At 36.9% G+C, this 19,633-nt stretch overlaps 5 protein-coding genes across 5 annotated transcripts; 1 reads left to right on the forward strand and 4 right to left on the reverse strand.

Annotated features, from left to right (window-relative positions):
- Window positions 1-2,879: 2,879 nt before the first annotated feature.
- LOC107466853 (protein FAR1-RELATED SEQUENCE 5-like) lies at window positions 2,880-5,371 on the reverse strand. Its single transcript, XM_016085863.1, has 3 exons — window positions 5,237-5,371; window positions 3,511-4,965; window positions 2,880-2,972 (listed from the first exon to the last, which is right to left on the reverse strand). The coding sequence occupies exons 1-3, from the start codon at window positions 5,369-5,371 to the stop codon at window positions 2,880-2,882; spliced, it is 1,683 nt and encodes a 560-aa protein (XP_015941349.1).
- A 2,753-nt stretch (window positions 5,372-8,124) lies between these two features.
- On the forward strand, window positions 8,125-10,170 carry LOC107467033 (peroxisomal adenine nucleotide carrier 1). Its single transcript, XM_016086041.3, has 5 exons — window positions 8,125-8,578; window positions 8,655-8,886; window positions 9,135-9,281; window positions 9,392-9,555; window positions 9,678-10,170. The coding sequence occupies exons 1-5, from the start codon at window positions 8,436-8,438 to the stop codon at window positions 9,955-9,957; spliced, it is 966 nt and encodes a 321-aa protein (XP_015941527.1). The 5' UTR covers window positions 8,125-8,435; the 3' UTR covers window positions 9,958-10,170.
- LOC107467034 (uncharacterized GPI-anchored protein At3g06035) lies at window positions 10,122-11,398 on the reverse strand. Its single transcript, XM_016086042.3, has 2 exons — window positions 11,219-11,398; window positions 10,122-10,958 (listed from the first exon to the last, which is right to left on the reverse strand). Exons 1-2 carry the CDS (start codon window positions 11,301-11,303, stop codon window positions 10,453-10,455), a joined length of 591 nt encoding a protein of 196 aa, XP_015941528.1. The 5' UTR covers window positions 11,304-11,398; the 3' UTR covers window positions 10,122-10,452.
- Window positions 11,399-13,142: 1,744 nt separating this feature from the next.
- On the reverse strand, window positions 13,143-15,372 carry LOC107467081 (F-box/LRR-repeat protein At2g29930). The gene is made up of 4 exons (XM_016086114.3): window positions 15,282-15,372; window positions 14,058-15,064; window positions 13,804-13,962; window positions 13,143-13,718 (listed from the first exon to the last, which is right to left on the reverse strand). The coding sequence occupies exons 2-4, from the start codon at window positions 15,051-15,053 to the stop codon at window positions 13,407-13,409; spliced, it is 1,467 nt and encodes a 488-aa protein (XP_015941600.1). The 5' UTR covers window positions 15,054-15,064; window positions 15,282-15,372; the 3' UTR covers window positions 13,143-13,406.
- Window positions 15,373-17,090: 1,718 nt separating this feature from the next.
- LOC127739555 (F-box/LRR-repeat protein At4g14103-like) lies at window positions 17,091-19,151 on the reverse strand. Its single transcript, XM_016086053.3, has 4 exons — window positions 19,016-19,151; window positions 17,824-18,817; window positions 17,577-17,729; window positions 17,091-17,490 (listed from the first exon to the last, which is right to left on the reverse strand). Exons 2-4 carry the CDS (start codon window positions 18,790-18,792, stop codon window positions 17,188-17,190), a joined length of 1,425 nt encoding a protein of 474 aa, XP_015941539.1. The 5' UTR covers window positions 18,793-18,817; window positions 19,016-19,151; the 3' UTR covers window positions 17,091-17,187.
- Window positions 19,152-19,633: the final 482 nt, after the last annotated feature.

Below are 19,633 nucleotides of genomic sequence, written 5' to 3' on the forward strand. Positions count from 1 at the left end.
ATAACTCACAACCAATAACAAGACACTTTATTGTAATTCCTAGGGAGAACGACCCGAGGTCCAATACTTCGATTTATAAATTTTAGGGGTTTGTACTAGTGACAAACAACTTTTTGTATGAAAGGATTATTGATTGGTTTAGAAACTATACTTGCAACGAGAATTCATTTGTGAAATTCTATACCGTCAAAAATCTAATCATCAAAGAACAGACGGACTGTAGTAAGCGTGCAACCAGTCCACAGAATTGCCAGGGGAACGTTCATAGTTCTTCTATACAGGGTGGGAGTGCATTCAAACCATTTGGGATGATGAACATAATGGAGTATCCCGTGTTTTTAATTCCACTGGCAAGCATTCCAAACACTCCATGCTTAATATATACTTCATCACGCCTAGAATTTCTTAGTACCATATTTCCACTGACGATTTAACATTGTATTGGTTATTTGTTTAGGGTTGCAAATGGTTTTTAGGCCAACCGTCCACATGGACCTCACATGTGATGAATGCAAGATGGCCACTTATATTTATGGGAAAAATGATCAATATTTTTATGGAAAAACTTGTGGTTATTCATATCTTTAGAATCTGTCGTATATTTCTTCCTCGATAGCGTGGTAATGGATCTAATTCTTGTTTGTTAACTACCAGGGAAGTGCTGTTCAAGTTCTCAACATTCGAAGTCTCTAGAGCAGGGTTCCACTCCCTATCACCGGTTTACATGCCCAATGTTGACGTGATTTAAATCGGACCATGCAGTAAATATAAGTAATATAAATTCGATGGCAAGGCTAATACATTTGTTTTCCTTTGTGCACAGCTTATGAACATAATCCTTATGAGCGTGTCCATGAAAGCTTGCTGCGTTGTGCCACCTCGTGTTTAGTACACATCGTCTGTGTTTGCCGATGATGTACTAGCTATGAGGCCCTTCGAGGTCATTAGGAGAAAATACATGAACAGATGGTTGCCGGCAACTAGTCATCTAGAACATGTTGTACACTTAACCTTTCATTCGACATATGTAGCTTTTTAACAGAAATTTTAACCTATTATTGACCTATCTGTGTTGGCAGGTTCTGGTTCTGGTGTGTGAACTAACATACACATGGTACCTGATGGTCGTCGACGTGAAGCATGGCAGGGTGTACTGTCTAGATGTCACAAGAGCTCTGGAGAATACGTAGCGGAGGGAACGCAACATGCACACCATTGTGAGTGTAATCCAATTTGCATAACACTCTTAGATCCTGCAAAACTTCTTAAGTTACAGTTCTGAATGCAATTATCAATCGGTTCCATGTGCTAGTTGTGCTTCTGTTGCTTGCAGCTACTAATGCTAGGCCAGTTTTTCAAGCTGGAAGTTAACATGCTGAGCTTTTCCTATGTTAGTGCTGATCCAACCACCTGGGGATCAATTAAGTATCTTGAAGTAGTCCACAGTTACCTAGAATGGTAAACTAATTTTTTACTTGTCACCTGGCGAACTCGAAAGCAATTGTGAGTTCCGAAATATTTGGTTGTTTTGCAGTAACGATTCATGTCTGTGGATTTTGAACTGGATCCAAACATAGGGCAAATTCAAAGTTGCCAACCTTCCTTGGCAAGTTCATGATGCCTAAATTACCATGTTGTGTTTGTATTATGGAAGAGTTGTATTTTCACACTTTCTGTTTGTTACTGGCAGATGGACCGATTGAAACTAAGGATGAAAACTGCAATGAAGATTGTTCTTCTGGATTGTAACGAGGTGAGGGCAACAGTGGTCTCGAAGGCAGAGGTAGCATGGAGGAAGCTTATTTGCACTAAGGAGTGATACACTTTCCACATGTGGGCAAAAGACACAACTTTGGACCATTTTGATATAGATTAAGTTTTAATTTCATCTTGATAACTGTTTTGGAAGTGCAAAGCGTTTTAGTAGTGTCGTCAAGTGCTATTGGTGTAGTCTAGATTATGTATGTCTGCTTTTATATGTGTAGGATGGCCACTTTTGTATGTGGAGACTAGGGGTCCGATCCTGTCGACAGGGTAGAGCACAATATCCACACCCCCTATTAACACCAACTGTGATTGAAAGGGGGATATGGCCAATACTTATTTGTACCCAAGTTGTGGCATTTTGCTTAGACTGGATGACATATTTGTTTACGGCTCCTTAGTAGACCATTGTGTCTTTTGCTTACAACACTAGGTGCACCTTATGAAGTGAATTATTGAATGGATATTGCTAGTTTTATAATAATTTCTTGGCCTATATCCCCATGAATTTTGTTACAAACATGCTATTTTGAAAGTAACCAAAAAGAAACTAAATTAGGGCAACTGTTCCAAATGAATAAAGAAGAACTAAAATAACGAATCTGGACAGTTAGATTCGTGGACCAAGGAAACATAGATCATGATGTTTCAGGACAAATGATCCCGTGTGAAACGGTTAACCATGTTTCACGTTAAAGATATAAATAACAGTTTACAGTAACAAAATCAAGATTTATGTCACCTTCGGGGCATTATGGGAAAACATCACAGTTTACAGTAACAAAATCAATAGGTACATGCATCGATTGACAACGCCAATCGTAAAAGGATTTGGAAAACTGTACAGAAAAGCAAACTAATCGGCATCAAGCCGTCGTTATTTGCATTTAAAATTGTAATCCACAAGGGAGCCTGCGTGCTTACAAATAAAAAGGAGCAGGAGCAGACTCTAACATTGTTGGCGTTAACTAACATATATAAATTAGAATTGGCAGTTTCTTAATAACATCATCCCCATATACATACATAAGTATTCAGTTAAAAAACGATTACATATAACATGTTCTCGTTAACATCATCCATCTAATAACAGATTACAACTCAGTCGACGAACGTCAGGCGTCTCCAAGCGAAAATTGTTCCCACATGTCGCTTCTGGATTGAGATGGATAATCAGCCTGCCTTTTCTCTGGGACAACGCTTGGTACCTGTTGCACGAACAAGAATGTAATACCACAAACCGGTTAACACCAACATAATGCAATCAAAACGGATTGTGTTGCAGCATGAACATTTTAGTGGCTAATTCATGTTGAACCACACAGGAATTAGCATTAACCATTTGCAAAGAGTCTGCATTATACAAAGCCCAAAACGAAGTTGTGACATTAATTTAATTGCGGCGACTATTGGTTCTTTCGTATCGTCGAGACCATAAAATATGCAGGCAAAACGAGTTACATCTTAACATACTATTCAATGGGAAATGAAAAAATAAGACATCATGAACGGCCTACGTGCATTAATCACTAAGTTGATTTTCTTTACCCACACCCTTCTTTTCCGAATATGTGACCAAAAAATGTGGAAACACAGAATAATGAAATAAATACTGGTGCCCCAGAACATCATTTAGTTTAGTTCAAAGATTTAAATGGCATTAATAGTGATCCTTTCAATAGAGTTGCTTTTATTGGTCTACGTGGCAAAGTAAATAGTCGATGAAGGAGTAAGTTAGAAAGTAACCTTTGATCGCTTGCGTTTGTGTCCCCCTACAGGTGCTTTGTCATTTCTTGAAGAAGGTTGCGCGCCTCTGTTAGGGCATCTAGTCCTCCGGTGCCCTAGCTTCCCGCATGTCCTGCACTTTCTTTTGGTCTTAGCCGCAGAATCGCCAGCTTGACTCATCCGATCCGTGCCTGTTGTTCTAACACGAATCGGGTCCTTGACCCCACAATCTTTTACTGTTGCGATAACATTCGTTGATGGTCTTATGCCGTACTTTATTTCAAGGAAGATAGCATCGCTCAGAAGCTTCTTTGAGTAAAGCTTGAAGTCTTCATCACTCATGCAAGCCACACGCCCTAACCGCTTACATAGCTGGGAGAAAGCACCCAATCGTGTCCTATAGGTCACGCTTCGGTCAGCAGTGTATTGCTCGATACATTCGTTATAGATCTCCATTTTGGCTGCCTTGGACCACCTACACAGCACGAGGCTTTCAGGGATTTCCACTAAGTCAAGCCTAACACACACGGCAAAGATGTGCACACATGGAATACCAAACGACTCCATCCGCATGCACGTGTAATTGAATCTGTTCGAGATAGGCTCCCTATAAACTTTCCAATCCATCTTAGGCCTCCGATACTTCTGGAGAGTATATGCATGCGGGTTCACCGTGTCATTTAATTCACATATTCTAACACGAACACACCGTTTCAGGCTATCCCAGAATCTGACAAACATTTCGCGGGTGAACTTTGTCCAGCCGGACTTTTCCAGCTCAACAAAATCGGTTTGTAGTACAGGTGTTCTATACCAAGAATGAAATTCAAGCTCGTCCTTTGTGTCACGCAGAAAATCCACACACCTCTGAAAATTTGTGACAAATTCTAACACGCCGTACCTGCTCTCAACAAACCTCCCTAGCTTGGCATCTAGTGACTCGCACCTAGAGGTAGTCCATATTCCAACAAAAAATCTACCACAGATGTATGTTGTTACCCAAGCGTGCTTTTTGGTGTACAAGTCCTTCACCCACTTAACCTCCCTAACACCACACTCATTGAGCATTGCCTCCCAATGCGCTTTGAACTCATCGATTTCCATATCCGCCAGCATGCAGTGTCTAAACAGTTGTGTGAATCTCGGGTCGCATATGTTAGCAGTCGCGTTCCTCAGTAGATACCAAGCACACAACCGATGATGTGCGTTAGGAAAAATGGATTGGATTGCTATCCACATGGCTGGGTCACCATCCATGATGACTGATTGCGGTGTCTTACCTTGCATGCATTCCAGAAACTGTCGAAGAACCCAAATATATGACGCCTGCAAATCGCATGAAACCATTGCTGTAGCGAATACGCATGTCTGGTTGTGGTGATTTACTTCGGAGAAGACAACAACAGGTAGGTTGTACTTGTTGCGGCCATATGTAGCATCGAATGCTAGCACATCGCCGAATATCCCATAATCTTCCTAACAACGATCGTCGCTCCAAAACAAGTTACATAGGTGTTGCCGTGCCCCAAAACATTTTTCCATCCATGCGTGCCAAACCTTCCAAGTACCTAATAGCTGCGCTTACGTCTCTGCCTTGGAAACCTCTCTGTTTTCGTATCTCATTATACATATCTTCCTTCGTGAATGTTACCAGATTAAAGCCCCCTAGTTGTGCTGCGAAAGGCTCATAAATCTTAGGTATGCTAATCCCAATCTCCCTCATGCTTGTTAGCTAAGCAACTTCTACCTCAGATATCTTCTTGTGTGACCGCAGATAATCTACAAGTTTTCCATAGGCAAGTTTGTGGTTATGCTCCTTGACAAAACGCAAGACATACCACCTCCCACTACCGTCTTTCCTCTTTATCCTCATCTCCGCCATGCATCCGCATCGGGTTACTACCTTATGCTCCCTTTTGCGATCAACCTTTTCCAATCATTTCTTCTCTCGAAATCCTTGCCTATTACAAACAAACGTGTACCGCACTATCTCTCCGGCAGTGTTTCTAACCATCTTCCCTCGTCTTGATGTAAAGCCCTTTAGTCAACTGTAGTTATTATAAAAGCCGCCTGCCTCCTGAGGTGTTGAAAACTTCATTTCGAGGACATCTTTTGCTCGTAACCCATCCAAACCCAAGAAACCGGGCAACATAGAAGCCCCTCATTCCTTCCCAATCGGATAACTCAGCATCTTTCTCTACTCTCGTATCAAACATTGTGTCCTGAAGGAATAAGAGAAACATTTCGCTACTAGCTGGCGTTATGTGGAATGCGTTCTGTTTAACAATTACATATCCATGCATATTAACACTAAATAACATCAAAGCCTTGCATTTTAAATTAGTTTCAAAGTATATTTTGCAAATGAAATGTTCATAGGTACTAATATGGTTATTAATTCAACCCTGTAAACTTGAACTGAAAAACTTCTTTCTCGATTATTAATTTGATTTAATAAACATTATCATGTTATAATTTAACATACAGTTTACACAATAATCATAATGTTTGTCCACTACAACATGTTAATGCCAATCGTGTAATAAAGGATATGCTTGTCGATGCTCATTATCACAGATGCAAGTAGTGCATATTTCTTTAAAATGTGAAAGTTCAAAACTGCAAACTTAACAAATACTACAGCCACAGCAAACTTAACAAAAAAACACTAATCTACCATTTCTTCTACGTATCAGACTCGTGACATCATAGTCACCACATAAAATATCAGTTCTCCCAATATAACCCTCACAGCTGCTAAGAGTACAACCAACTGCATGAACAATACCACCCAAATCATGTAACAGAACATCCCAATCTCATTGGATCCCACTCACACACTATAAATACGAAATGCCACGTATACGCATCGTACCTGTAGATTCGACACACCCGCATTGCCCTCCATCTAGTAATCCGCAAGAGGCTCATTCCACATACACGCATCCTTGCAAAAGTTGCTACTTGATGCCATTATTACCTGAAAGACAAACATGTCTAACTATAACGAACAATAAACTAGGGATTGCACAAAATTCTTTGCCACAGTTACTACACTCACCTTGGCTGCCTCAAAACTGTCTCACCTGATCAATGAAAAAATATGCCACTTACGTAGATCAAAATCCCTTAGTTTACCACCTCATCTACTATGCAACCTGCTTCCAACATCCTCACAGCCTCCACTTGCCAACTACAAACACAAACATTAAAAACCCCACATGGATTACACATACGACACCAAGACGCAAACACAATGAGCGTTACCTGCTAACATTCCTACCAATACAAATACAAACCAAATTGTAACAAAATAAAAATCGAAGGATTTTACAGTAATAAACGAATTGAATAATGCATTGTTTGCAGCAGCAAATTCAAGGCTTTGTCACGACATTAAGCAACAAACTCAATTCGCTCAACTTTTTTAGGAACAAAATTTATGCTCAATCATCTGATTAGGTCGACAATGCGGTTAAACCAACAACAACACATCACAGTAATTTTCAACAGGAAAAAAAAACATTTATCAAAATTTTCAAGAACAACAACAACATCAAATTTGAGTTCGAAAAAATTCACTATTTCAGCAACAAATTAAACTTTCAACAACAAAGTCAGGATGGAGAAATGAAATCGAAAACAAAATGAAAATTGGCAGAATGAGTCTCAAACGCCCACGGACCTACACACGGCAATGGGACCACAGCGTCGACCAACGAAATACCGCAACGTCGACCTCGTGTAATTAACCTGCGCCACGATCTATGGTGCCAACTCGTGCAATCAGGCATGTGAGATAAACAAGGTCTACGCCGCCATGACCGTTGAATTCGATCCCGACCTCCGCCGTTAGCAGAGTTCCAGATCTTGAAGGACATTGTCACAAGAAATACATATACAAACAACACAAACAATGAAGGATGAGGACAACCTCCAAGCCTCCATGGGTGGGTGCACACTGTCACATTAGGGCATCGGGGATTTTCCAAAACGACAACGTATTCACTTTTTTTTTACCAAAATTATTATTGTTTGAGCCACCATCCCCACATGGAACATGTTCATTACGGGCTTCATTTTCTGTCGCTAACTGGATAAGCAAAGCAGACATAATTCCAACAAACTCGTCAATGACACAAAGGCCCATAATACAAAAACCATTCAATGATTTAATACAAGCCCAAATTCAATGGCTTTTCCTCTTATCAGCCCAAGCCTTCCAACTCTTAAACCAGTTAGCTGAGGGGCAATTTGGCTTCATTTGTTCTTTAAGCTAATAATAGATCACTGCTCTTGTCGTCAATTTTGATTTCATTAAGAGACATTTACGATATTTCACATTAGACTACAGGACAAAACTAAAAGGTGTGACCTACCGTACGTGGATTATTGGAATTCTAGAAAAGCGGTTTGGATCATTTAAAAAGTTTTCTATTTTTTTTTGGTGACTTTAAAAAGTTTTCTATTGTTTATTACTACTAATCCTTTGTGAAAAAAATAAACTAAAATAAATAAAATCTTCCATGTTCCAAAAATTTTGGAACCAAAATATCTTGTTAGATTTCAGCCAAAAAAATGTCGTGTAAACGACCAATTTCCTCTTTTTTTTTTCTTTCCAATATATTGTCCGACTTAGCGTCATTACTGACGGAAGAAAACCCATACGTTTTCAATTCCCCAAAAGATAGATAGTCAACTCAAGTCAAATCCGAAGCTTGAATGATGGGATCTCAATTCTATATAACCGTTTGCCCCTTTCCTTAAACACTTCTCTTTGGTTTCAACCTCATGGGTGTCTTTGAATCCCTCAAAGACAACTGCTTTTCCTTCACTTCGTTGAAATCTATATACCCTTTTGTCGAATTTGTTTAAAGTTTGTGTCTTGTTCTTGTTGGGTCTACTAATCTACTTGAGTTAGTTTGGGGTGGTTCTTTTTGAAGAAAATGCAACTTGATTTGGAATCCTTGTCAGAAGCTACTTCTGGTGCCATTGGATCCCTCGTTAGCACCACTGTGTTGTATCCACTTGATACATGCAAGACCAAGTATCAAGCTGAAGTTCAAGCTAAGCAGAACCGAAAATATAGGTTCCATTTGTTTAATCATCTTAACTATTTAGGTTTGTGTTGTGCATATTTGATGATTTTGCTGTGTCCAATGTAGGAGAATTTCTGATGTTTTGTGGGAAGCAATTTCTACACGCCAGGTTCTTTCATTGTACCAAGGCCTTGGTACGAAAAATGTGCAGTCCTTCGTTTCCTCGTTTATTTATTTCTATGGATACAGCTACTTTAAGAAGCTGTATTTGAAGAAAACTGGAAATAAGAACATTGGAACAGTAGCAAACTTGCTTGTTGCTACTGCTGCTGGCGTCTCTACAATAGTCATAACACAGGCAAGTCATAATTGTAATTTATTTTCAGATATCAAATTTTGTGAGCTACACATGTTATGTGCTTGTTTATAATTCGTTTACTTCTCTGGATTCTGGCGGAAACAAGATTGATAAGTTACAGCAATGACTAATACTTTGATAACTGGAGAACTGATATTTTGATTGATGAAATGATTGTTTACTCTATTATGCACTCAATAAGCACAGTCTCTTCCATATGATATGTAACATTTGTTTGTACTTTACAGCCTCTAGATACAGCATCCTCGAGGATGCAAACAAGTGAGTTTGGAAAATCTAAGGGATTTTGGAAGACTCTTTCTGAGGGTACATGGGGTGAGGCATATGATGGTCTTGCCATATCTATTCTTTTAACAACAAATCCATCTATTCAGGTATCACTCCTTTTATATAAACGAAACCTAGAGAGGATTCGGTATTCCAGATTAATCTTTACTAGAATACAATCCCCAAACTCAACAAGGATTTTTCTCCTCCAAAACAGTATACTGCATTTGATCAGCTGAAACAGAGAATACTAAAGGGCAAGATGAGCAAGAAAACAGGTACAACAAAGTCATCCCCGGAAGCACTGTCTGCATTTTCCGCTTTCGTGCTGGGAGCAGTTTCAAAATGTGCTGCTACATGCTTGACATACCCAGCTATTAGGTGAATGCTCGATTTTTAAATAATTTGACACTAGACTAGAATTGTTGCATGCTTTTTATATAGTGCAAAAGGAGGAAAGAAAAAGCTAATTCAATTTAATGGATATATATGGCTTTTTCTAGGTGTAAGGTCATGATTCAAGCAGCAGATTTGGATGATGATAAGAGGACACCAACCGAGAGGAAGGCACAGAGAACAATCTCGGGAGCACTGTATACAATTTGGAGAAGAGAAGGCCTTTTGGGTTTTTTCAATGGATTGCAGGCACAGATACTAAAAACTGTTCTCAGCTCTGCATTGCTTCTGATGGTAAAGGAGAAGATCACAAAGTCCACATGGATTCTGATGCTCATGTTAAGAAGATTTCTGTCTGTCAATTCCCCCAAATTGAAGGCAGCTTGAGTTTGTGATGAGTATATTTTTAACAGTTCCTCATCCAAGAATATAATTAATATGCAAGAAATATTAGTGTTGCTTGTGGTTAAGATTGTTTCTGAAGAAGAAATATGAAAAATGAAATTTCATATTGAGTGTTGCTGTTATTATCTGTTAGTACTATGGGAGTGTTACTTGTGATTTGAATGGCATAAGCTAAACATCCAAGCTCAAAAATAATATTCTTTTATGGTAATTACAACTATATGATAATAATCTTTCGGGAACAATGCATTCTCTTCTATTCATCTCACTCAATTTATATAAAAACAAGTACCGTAGCAACAGTTATGCAAGCCAAGGATCTCAATTTTTCACTAGAAAAAACCTGTCTTGTCTTATTATTTTCCATTTACCTTGACACAAAAAACACATTCTTCATGGAGGTAGATGGCCTTTTGACAGGTAACAAAATTGTAACAAAAATGCAACATTGTCAACAACATTGGAACATTGGTTTCATCATAGGAAAATGCTAGCAACTAATAAGAGAAATGAGAAGTGATTCAATCCAATCTTAGAAATCAAATTAGTAGCAGCAGAACTATAGGGAGCAAAGTCTCCTGTAGGAGTGTCTGTGGTCAAGACAACAACAATCCAGTTATCTTCTGAACCAATGCCAATTCCTGTGAACTTTGAATCATTGAGATTATCTGAGTAAAGAGATTTTGTGAAATTTGTAAGAACCTTGGTTGGAACAAGGCCAGGAACACAAGCAGGCATAACTATTCCATCCCTTGTGTTGGAAATGGCCAAGTGGCATTTGGACAAAAGGTCAGGATAGTTTGAGAACTGAGGCTCTGTGCCTGGCACTGTGTTGGCACCTGTGGTGTTTGTGCAAGGCTGCTTCTTGAATTGATCAGCTATTTTATCAGCAAGGCAATCAGCATTTTCATTTTTTGTTAGAGCTTTCAAGTTCAGTGATGCTCTATACTTATTGATTCCATCATAAAGAGTATCTTCTTCATCTGCAGCAGAATGAAACCCACTTAAGTTTCAACAGAATTAGCTGATTCAAGAAATAACCATATTACGTGTACACAAAAGATCAACCACTTGTATAAAATACACATTGAAATATAAAATATACATTAAAAATGAATTTAAACAACACATATATTTATAGCTGTAACTAATTTATTTTATGCACATAGTATTTTGTTCAAGAAAAACTAGTTGAAAATAATATAAGAAAGAGGAGCAAAGTACTAACTAGCTCATTACTCACCATCATCACATTTAACTGGATTACTCGTTAAGAAAATGGAAGAAAGGAGAAGCGATAACAATAAAGGGAACTTTATTGGTGCCATTGTTTGCAGCTAAGGAAGGGTAGAAGAAGAACATACACTCCTCTCTATCATATCAAAAAGAGAGTGTCACATTATCCTTATAGATTCTCTATATTAATATACATGTGGGCAATGTGTAAGTAATTAAGGTGAGCTTGATTGCAGTGGGTGCTTTACTGTTTCTTGAAGCAGAAGATAGAGTAGAGGTACGCTATAGACAGCGTACTGACACTGATCAAGACATCACAACGTTAAGTAGTTAGTTACTAACTTAACGTATTAGTAACACTGGCAAGTGAGAAGTGACAACCTTTGTTTCTGTTTCAGATCATATGTCTATATATGTATGTATGTGTACGTGTATGTGAGGACAGAGTTGTTGTCGAGTCTCTTTCCTCTGCATGCATGTATCATGTATGTGTATTGCTACATGTCATATTTGTTAATGTTGCAAGTGTGAGGAGCCTATGAAATTAGTCTCACAGTAAAAAAAATAAAAAAAATGAGAAGTTTATAAAATAAGAAACCCATTAAATTGACATTTTAAGATTTTAAATTGGATGTGGTTTCTTCACATCTTGTTATCTTTAACAGTCTCTAAGTGAAAAATAAAAGAGAGGAAAAGAAAATGCACCATCATGTTGAACAAGTAGCCCCCTAAAATACAAACATAGATCCTTATGGTGCAATAAAATTAGTGGTTGCATTTCACCGTTCACACACGCAAATTAGATAGGCAAATTCTAAAACTATAATAGAAAGGCAATCGGCAAATTCTACAGGTGTATCAAAACATAAGCCATAAAGTTTGATAGCTCAATAATTCAAACAAATCAATATCTTAGCTCCATTCTTTCCATCTTCACCTCATTACAATATGCTCAAAATCTATCTTGCAATCCATTGACCTCTTAGGATACCTTAAGATCTGCTTGTACAACTTCTCTAACCTCTCACCTTTATGACATAAGGACTAATATGATTAATTTAAAACCGTTAAAAGGCGAATTTGATTAAAAAAAAAATTAGGAACTAATTTGAAGAACAAATAATTTTTTAAAAATGAATTTGACCATTTACCCTATTGATTTAGTTACCCCTTATAGGTTTATGTTTTCTACATGTGGGACATAATATGAGATGATGATCATAGTCACCTAAGGAGTCTTTTTTTTTTCTCCCTTGTTTTTTGGTCTTAGAATAAAGGAGTCTATTTCACAACAAACTACCAGTTTGCTGCATCCGTAAAAAGGATGGTAATATGTTATTCCATTGAAAAACATCAGGGTAATATATACCTATTGTTAGAGGTTATATTATTCACCAGACCACTTTATATATAAAAATATATATTTATGTTCTTGAAATTTACTCTAAAAAGTTATATATATCGAATAACTTTCATCTAGAAAATACGATCTAAAAAAATTTGACACTTAATTCTTGAAGTACTACAGTAGAAGCATGCTCATCTTTCATATTTAAGCAACAGAGTGAATTACTATTTATACAAAAAAAAAAAAAAAAAAAAAAAAAAAAAAAAAAACAGAAATTTCTAATTATGTGAATAATGTAACACTTTCAATAAGGTTCCTTCACATTCAGAAAATGCTAATTAGATGACTTTAAGATCACTATCTTCTTTCGTTACATCGCATCCCCCTCTGAATTTGACCCCAACTAACAGTCTTCAAGTTTTTTTTTTTAAAAAAAAAAGGAAATGCACCATCATGCTGAACAAGTATCCCCTAAAATATAACCATAGATTATCTCAAATTAGTATTTTACACAAGAATTTAAATATGATATAGTTATTTGGAAATCAACTTGAGAAGATTTGTTCCTCCCACAAAATGTCCATACATCAGTAATAAAACTACTTTAACATGAAATTAAGCAATTCTTCCAACCTTATATCTGTCAATAGAATAAGTTAGAGCGAAACAAAATTCGTGGTTGCGTTTCAATGTTCACAAACACAAATTAGAAAGGCAATGAGTAAATTCTAAAACTACAACAAAAAGGCAATCGGCAAATTCTATAGCTGTATCAAAACATAAGCCATAAAGTTTGATATCTCAACAATTCAAACAAATCACTATCTTGGCTCCATTCTTTCCATCTTCACCCGATTACAATATGCTCAACATCTATCTCGCAATCCATTGACCTCCTAGGATACCTTAAGATCTGCTGGTGCAACTTATCTAACCTCTCTCCTCTATCAATATCGTCCCCGTTATACCGAAAGAAATAACTGCGGATAATAAGTTTACTCAATACTGATGCAGATTGCAACAAAACTTTTATTGCAAATAACTCTTCTTCTTCCCCATCAAAGCCAGAGATCTCAATTAACTTAAGGTCAGTACTAAAGCACATAGGTATGCAATCCAATATGCATGTTGCATCATCTTTAGGTAGAAACACCCCTTTCTGCATTGTTAAACACATACTAAAATCAAAATTTCAAAAGTTTTGTAAACAGCAATAAATTTTCAAGTCTGAAAGAAGTTATTACCACAAATCTAATAACCTCGAGATTGGGCGAGTTATGGAACATGGCCAATAATCCTGGGTAGGACAAATCTATGGACTCGTCGATTGAGGAGAAATTTAGTTCAACCAAATTAGGAAAAAAAGGCAGATATTTAAGTAGTAATCTTGTTCTGCTGAGAGCCTGGCAAACACAAAACAAGATATTCAGAAAGACCATAAAATTAATTATATAAAATCACACTAACAGATGTTTTGTAATTTGTAAGGAGATCAAACCAAAACAAAGTCGTCAGAGATGGTAAGCCACTCCAGATTTGGGAGTTCTCTGAGAAGTTTGAACACGAAACGGCCTAAATCCAACAGTCGACTGTAAATCATGCATTCGTCATCCCAACAATTGGGAGAAGGAGGTACTTGAACCATAATAGATGCGTTAATCACTGAGGCTGAATCACATAATGAATATTCATTCGGGAAGTCACCAGAATAATTAAATGACGTCAAATTTGTTCCGAAGATCACTACTTTCTTTGAAACATTCAGACCATCATCTTCCTCATCTTCCTTATCTACTATATCAATTGTTTGAAGCAAGGGAGAAGAAATAAAAAACGCCTTGACATTCTTCAAATTGCAATAAATTAGGGCCAACTCCTCCAAGGCTGGGCAACCAGAGAAAAGATTTTGCGTTGAAGAACTATCAGGGAATATAACACTAACCAACCTCAACATCCGAAGGGATTGAAAATGAATGGAAGAAGGAAGCTTGAAAATATGCTTCATACGCAAATCAAATTGTGTCAGTGTTGCACAGGTAAACAGGTGGTCAGGGAAGACCAAAGGTTCCCAAATATCTTCAAAGTGAAGAGATAATTCTTCAATCTCAGGGTTGATGAAACCACATAGCCACTGATTAACCTGAGAAGCATTCTCATCTACACTACATATCAGATCAAACTTTTTAAGATTCGAGCAATCACAATCTCTGAGCAATTTGGTCGCAAAGTCCATGAATTTCTGTCTTTTTACAGGTTCAGGTTGTTCGGGATAACTGTGATAATTCTCTCTCAACTCAATCTTGGATATATTCTTCCATAGATGCTCCCACATTTTGGAAAGTACACTTGTTCGAATTGCATCTTTTGTAGGAAGAGAGGATAAGATATGATAGAGAATTGGGTCAGGAAGATCACATATGTTCATGACCATGCCACTCTCATAGCTGTTTCCCTCTCCCTTTCTCTGCTTCTCGCTCTTCTTTTTACGACCCATGCTTCAAATAGCTTTCATATTATACAAACAAAGATTACGAGTAAGAAAATAATAGCCTGCCCTAAATTGAGATTCACATTGATTTGTATCCCTTACTCATCATCATCTAAAATAATAATGAACCTATTTGCCCTTGTCTAAGCCCTAAACCCCAAAACCCTAACTTAATCGGAAGACGAAAATGCGAAGGTAAAGACAAATGGAATCGAAGAGGAAGAGAGTGATAACCTGCACCGGCGACCCCTTTCTCCACTAGCAGTGTTGCACGATGTACCAATATATCAACTGGTAATTACCATTTACCAACACGAATTGAAAAATGATTATTAGGGCCAAATTAGAAATTACTGTTATTATTTATTAATACTTTTCTGTTGGGCTTTGCCCCGTCAGATTTACCCACAAAAAAGAAATCTATACAAAATGTGACATGGCGGTATGGACCAAAATCATGAAGGTTAACTAACAATTAAACAACTAGTAACCAAAATATAATTTTAAGGATTAAATAGCTGCCCATCTAAATTACCAAAAAAAAAAGATTAAATAGTTAACTTAAAAATTTTATGAACTAAATTCTTTTCAAATTAAAAATAAATTGAGCGTATTTTGAATTTGTGAACATAATCTATATTTGAAAACTAAGAGCTCTAAAAATGCGAAAATTAATTTGCATATAGTTGTGTATAAGGTGAATTGTTTGAATATTGAAGAGGATAGAGAGAAATTGAAAGAGAGGAGAAGGTGAATGCAGAGAGTAAAGAATGAAAATGAACGTTCTATCTTATTCCATTTGAGTAACAAGATAAGTATATATATTTATATTTTGATGCTGCAGAGTTTAACACTAAACCCTAATTGAATGATTAACCTTCTAACAAACTTGTAACTAACTTCTACCAACGGAAACTTTTTTAACTGATTCTTATACTCCTAACATGAATTACACAAGAATGTACAATTTTGTGATTTACTGAGTTATGGTATATCTGAGAATTTGCAGTAACAAATGACAACTTTTAACAATTGAAGTCACTAAATAGAAAAAGTTTTAGAGAACTTAAATTTTTAAAATAAAGAACCGGCAGCTATGAGCATCAGCCTCATTCTCCTTAATATCCACTTTCTGAAGCATGGACACAACAATCGTAATAGCAATAGCTTTCACATTCCACCAACTATATCTATCCAAAGTTAGCTCCTCCAAGTCACCAAAACTGACAAGCCAGAAAATAGCTTTTGACTGGAACAACGACCGGGAAAGCAATGTACTTAAGAGTCAAATTCTTCAAATTCGAAAAGTGGATGCAAGATGGAAGCTTGAGCAAGACCTCAGCCACTATAAAAGCCTTCCTGAATGTATCACAAGGCAACTCAAATGGCTCTTCATTAATCTCATGAAGTCTAAGAATCAAGTGTTGAACATGAAGAGTGATGATCTCTTCTGGCTCATGTTTGATCCAAATCCTGAGATGTCAAGTTTGGTGACCAACATCCATTGGGTCCGCCACCTTCTAGATAACAAACTAGTTCTGACTGCATCTTTAGTTTGAAGCGAACTCAAGATGCATTGAAGGAAGTTGTCAGATAAATTGGTTATCCTATCCACATTCTCACTAGCATCACCTTCATTGTTCAAATTTTGAACTTCGTCCTCGCAGGCAGAGAAAGCTTCTTCCATAGTTTTATGTTTACCTTGATCAATGCATAAATGCATCATCATAAGAAGACAAAAATAATGCAAATGCCACTTTTAACTTTTATCTGTTTGACCAACATAGACCATTATCAAGCTGCTCCCAAGATATAGAAATGGATTCTCTCACGTGACTTTTTATATATATGATTACATGAAAAATCAACTCGAAAGAATCTATTCCTTCAAAAATATTCCAGAATCAGCAATGAAACTATCTAACATAGACTGAGCAAATTTTCCACCCTTAACTCTGTCAATCCTAACCATTGAACAATTAACGGAATGCAATGTGCCAATAAAATATAATAGATTATAAAATTTAATGGGTTTGTGATGGCAATGAGCAAAATTTAAGATTGCGAGAAAGTACATACATAATTTGTAATAGTCTTTAAATTCTATGGCAATATCAAAACATATCGTAAGCTTAATAGCTCAATAATACTCGAATTCTATCTCACAATTCATTGAGCTCTTAGGATACTTTAAGATCTGCTTGCAGAACTCCTTTGACCTCTTTAATCCTACACGCCTGTCATCCCTGTCAAACGAATGCCAATAACACTGAATACGAAGTTTATCCAACACTGATGCTGCTTGCAACAATATTTTTATTGCAAATAACTCTTCTTCCTCAGAGATGCCACCGATCTCAATCGTCTTCAGGGTTCTGCTAAAACACACAGGCAAGGGATCGAATATAGAATTTGCATCATCTTTAGGCTGAGACACCCCTCCCTGCATTGTTAAAAACACATACAAAAATGAAAACTTTTGCGATTCAAATCTAGCAATTAACTTTCTGGTCCAAATGAAGTTACTACCTGAAATCTAAGAACTTGAAGACAGGGCGAGTTTCGCAATAGCATCAGTAATGCTTTATAGGACAACTCTATGGACGAGAATGAGTCGAAATCTAGTTCAGCCAATTTACCGAATAAAGGTAGTTGCCCGAGTAAAGATGTTCTACTGAGTGTCTGGCATATTCAGTCAAATTCAAAATATTCAGAAAGGCAAACAAAGTAATTGAACAGAATCAAGACTAATAGAGATTTTGTATGAAGATCAAACCATAATAGAAGTCTCAGACATAGAAAGCTTCTCCACATTTGGGAGCATTTTGAGAAGTCTGAACGTGAAATTGCCTGAAGAGATTTGCCAGGTGACCTCTCTGACCCAATAATATTCAGGAGGTAGCACCTCAATGGAGGCATCAATCACCAAGGTTGAACGATATAAGAAATATTCATTCATACAATCGCCGTGATAAGTAAATGACTTCAGATTAGTTCCAACAATCAGTACTTTGCAACCACCTATCTCATCATGATCTTCATCCATCATACCATCTTTGTCCTCCCGTATATGAATTTGTCGAAGCAAAGGAGAATAAATACAAACAGCTTGGACATTCTTCAAATTGCAATTGATTAGGTACAAATCCTCCAAGGCTGGGCAGCCAGAGAAAAGCTGTTGTGCTGAAGAACTATCAGGGAATATAATGTTAGACAAAGTCAAAGTCCGAAGGCACCGAAAATGAACAGAAGAAGGAAGGTTGAAGACATGCTGCATATCCAATTCAAAGTTTGTCAATGTAGCACAGGTAAACAGTTGGTCAGGGAAGACCAATGGTTCCTCAATCCCATAAAGACAAAGACATAGTTCTTGAATCCTAGGGTTGATGAAACCACATAGCCACTGATTAACCCGAGAAGCATCCTTATCAACATTACATGTCAGAGAGAACTTCGCAAGACTGGAGCAATTACAAGCTACAAGCAATCTGGTCACAAAGTGCATGAATTGCTGCCTTTCCTCGGGTTTTCCCTCTTTCAACTCAATCTTGGAGATATCCCTCCATAGATGCTCCCATCTTTTGGAGAGTATACTCGTTTGAATTGCTTCTTTTGTGGGAAGGGAGGATATGATAAGCTGGAGAATCGCATCTGGTAGATCACATATACCGAAGCTGCTCTCAACATTTCCCTCTCCCTTTCCCCTTCCCTTGCACTGCTTTTTGCGCTTCTTCTCAAGAACCATGCTTAATAGAGCTTTCCCTAGCAAACTAAACAAATGTTATTAACCTATTTGCCGTTTTCCTAATCCAGTGAGTTAATGTTAAACCCTAACACAATCCTACACTCCGCAAGAGGGTTTCAGAGCATGATTTTGTATGCGAAAGCTTTTAGAAAAACACAATGAGAAACAGCACCGCATGCAAAGAATAAAACCTGATGCAATCGAAGAAGACGAGAGTGCTAACCTGGAATGTAGTCAAGAGATTCGTAATGCAACCGCTTTCTCTTCTTTTGGCGCCTCGGAATCCAAAGTCAGTGGAATGCGCGCCACTATAACAATTAACGACTCAACAAAAACCTGGAAACTAGACATTTTAAAAAGCGACTCACGTAAAATCGACTTCACGTGAAGGTGATATCTCAATGTCATTAGATAAAAATTTTGTAAAATAAGTCAAATTATTTAAAAAAAGTTAAAAAAAGAATGTCATAAGGCCCATTCATGAGGAGGTTTTGTGTGGATACAAAAGGAAATATTTAATTTTATTTTAAAAATTAACAAAAATAAAATGATATATTTTATGCAATAGTTATTTAATCGCATAATTTGTTATTTTTTTATTCATCATAGCATGTACTATATTATAAAGTTTAAATTGATAATATTATTTTTATTTAAGAGAATTGCTCTTAATATAAACTAGAATGAACCTCTAAAATGGATTTGTATTTTTAAATTACTGATAAAAGTATCTTATAGATATATTAACAAAAAAATATTTTAAAATAATTTAAAACATAATAAAAATAACAAAATATACCTAACATTATTTTTGTATTTGACAAAATGTTTGTGCATTGGA

This window comes from Arachis duranensis, chromosome 9, assembly GCF_000817695.3.
Source record: "Arachis duranensis cultivar V14167 chromosome 9, aradu.V14167.gnm2.J7QH, whole genome shotgun sequence".
NCBI classification, from domain to species: Eukaryota; Viridiplantae; Streptophyta; class Magnoliopsida; order Fabales; family Fabaceae; genus Arachis; species Arachis duranensis.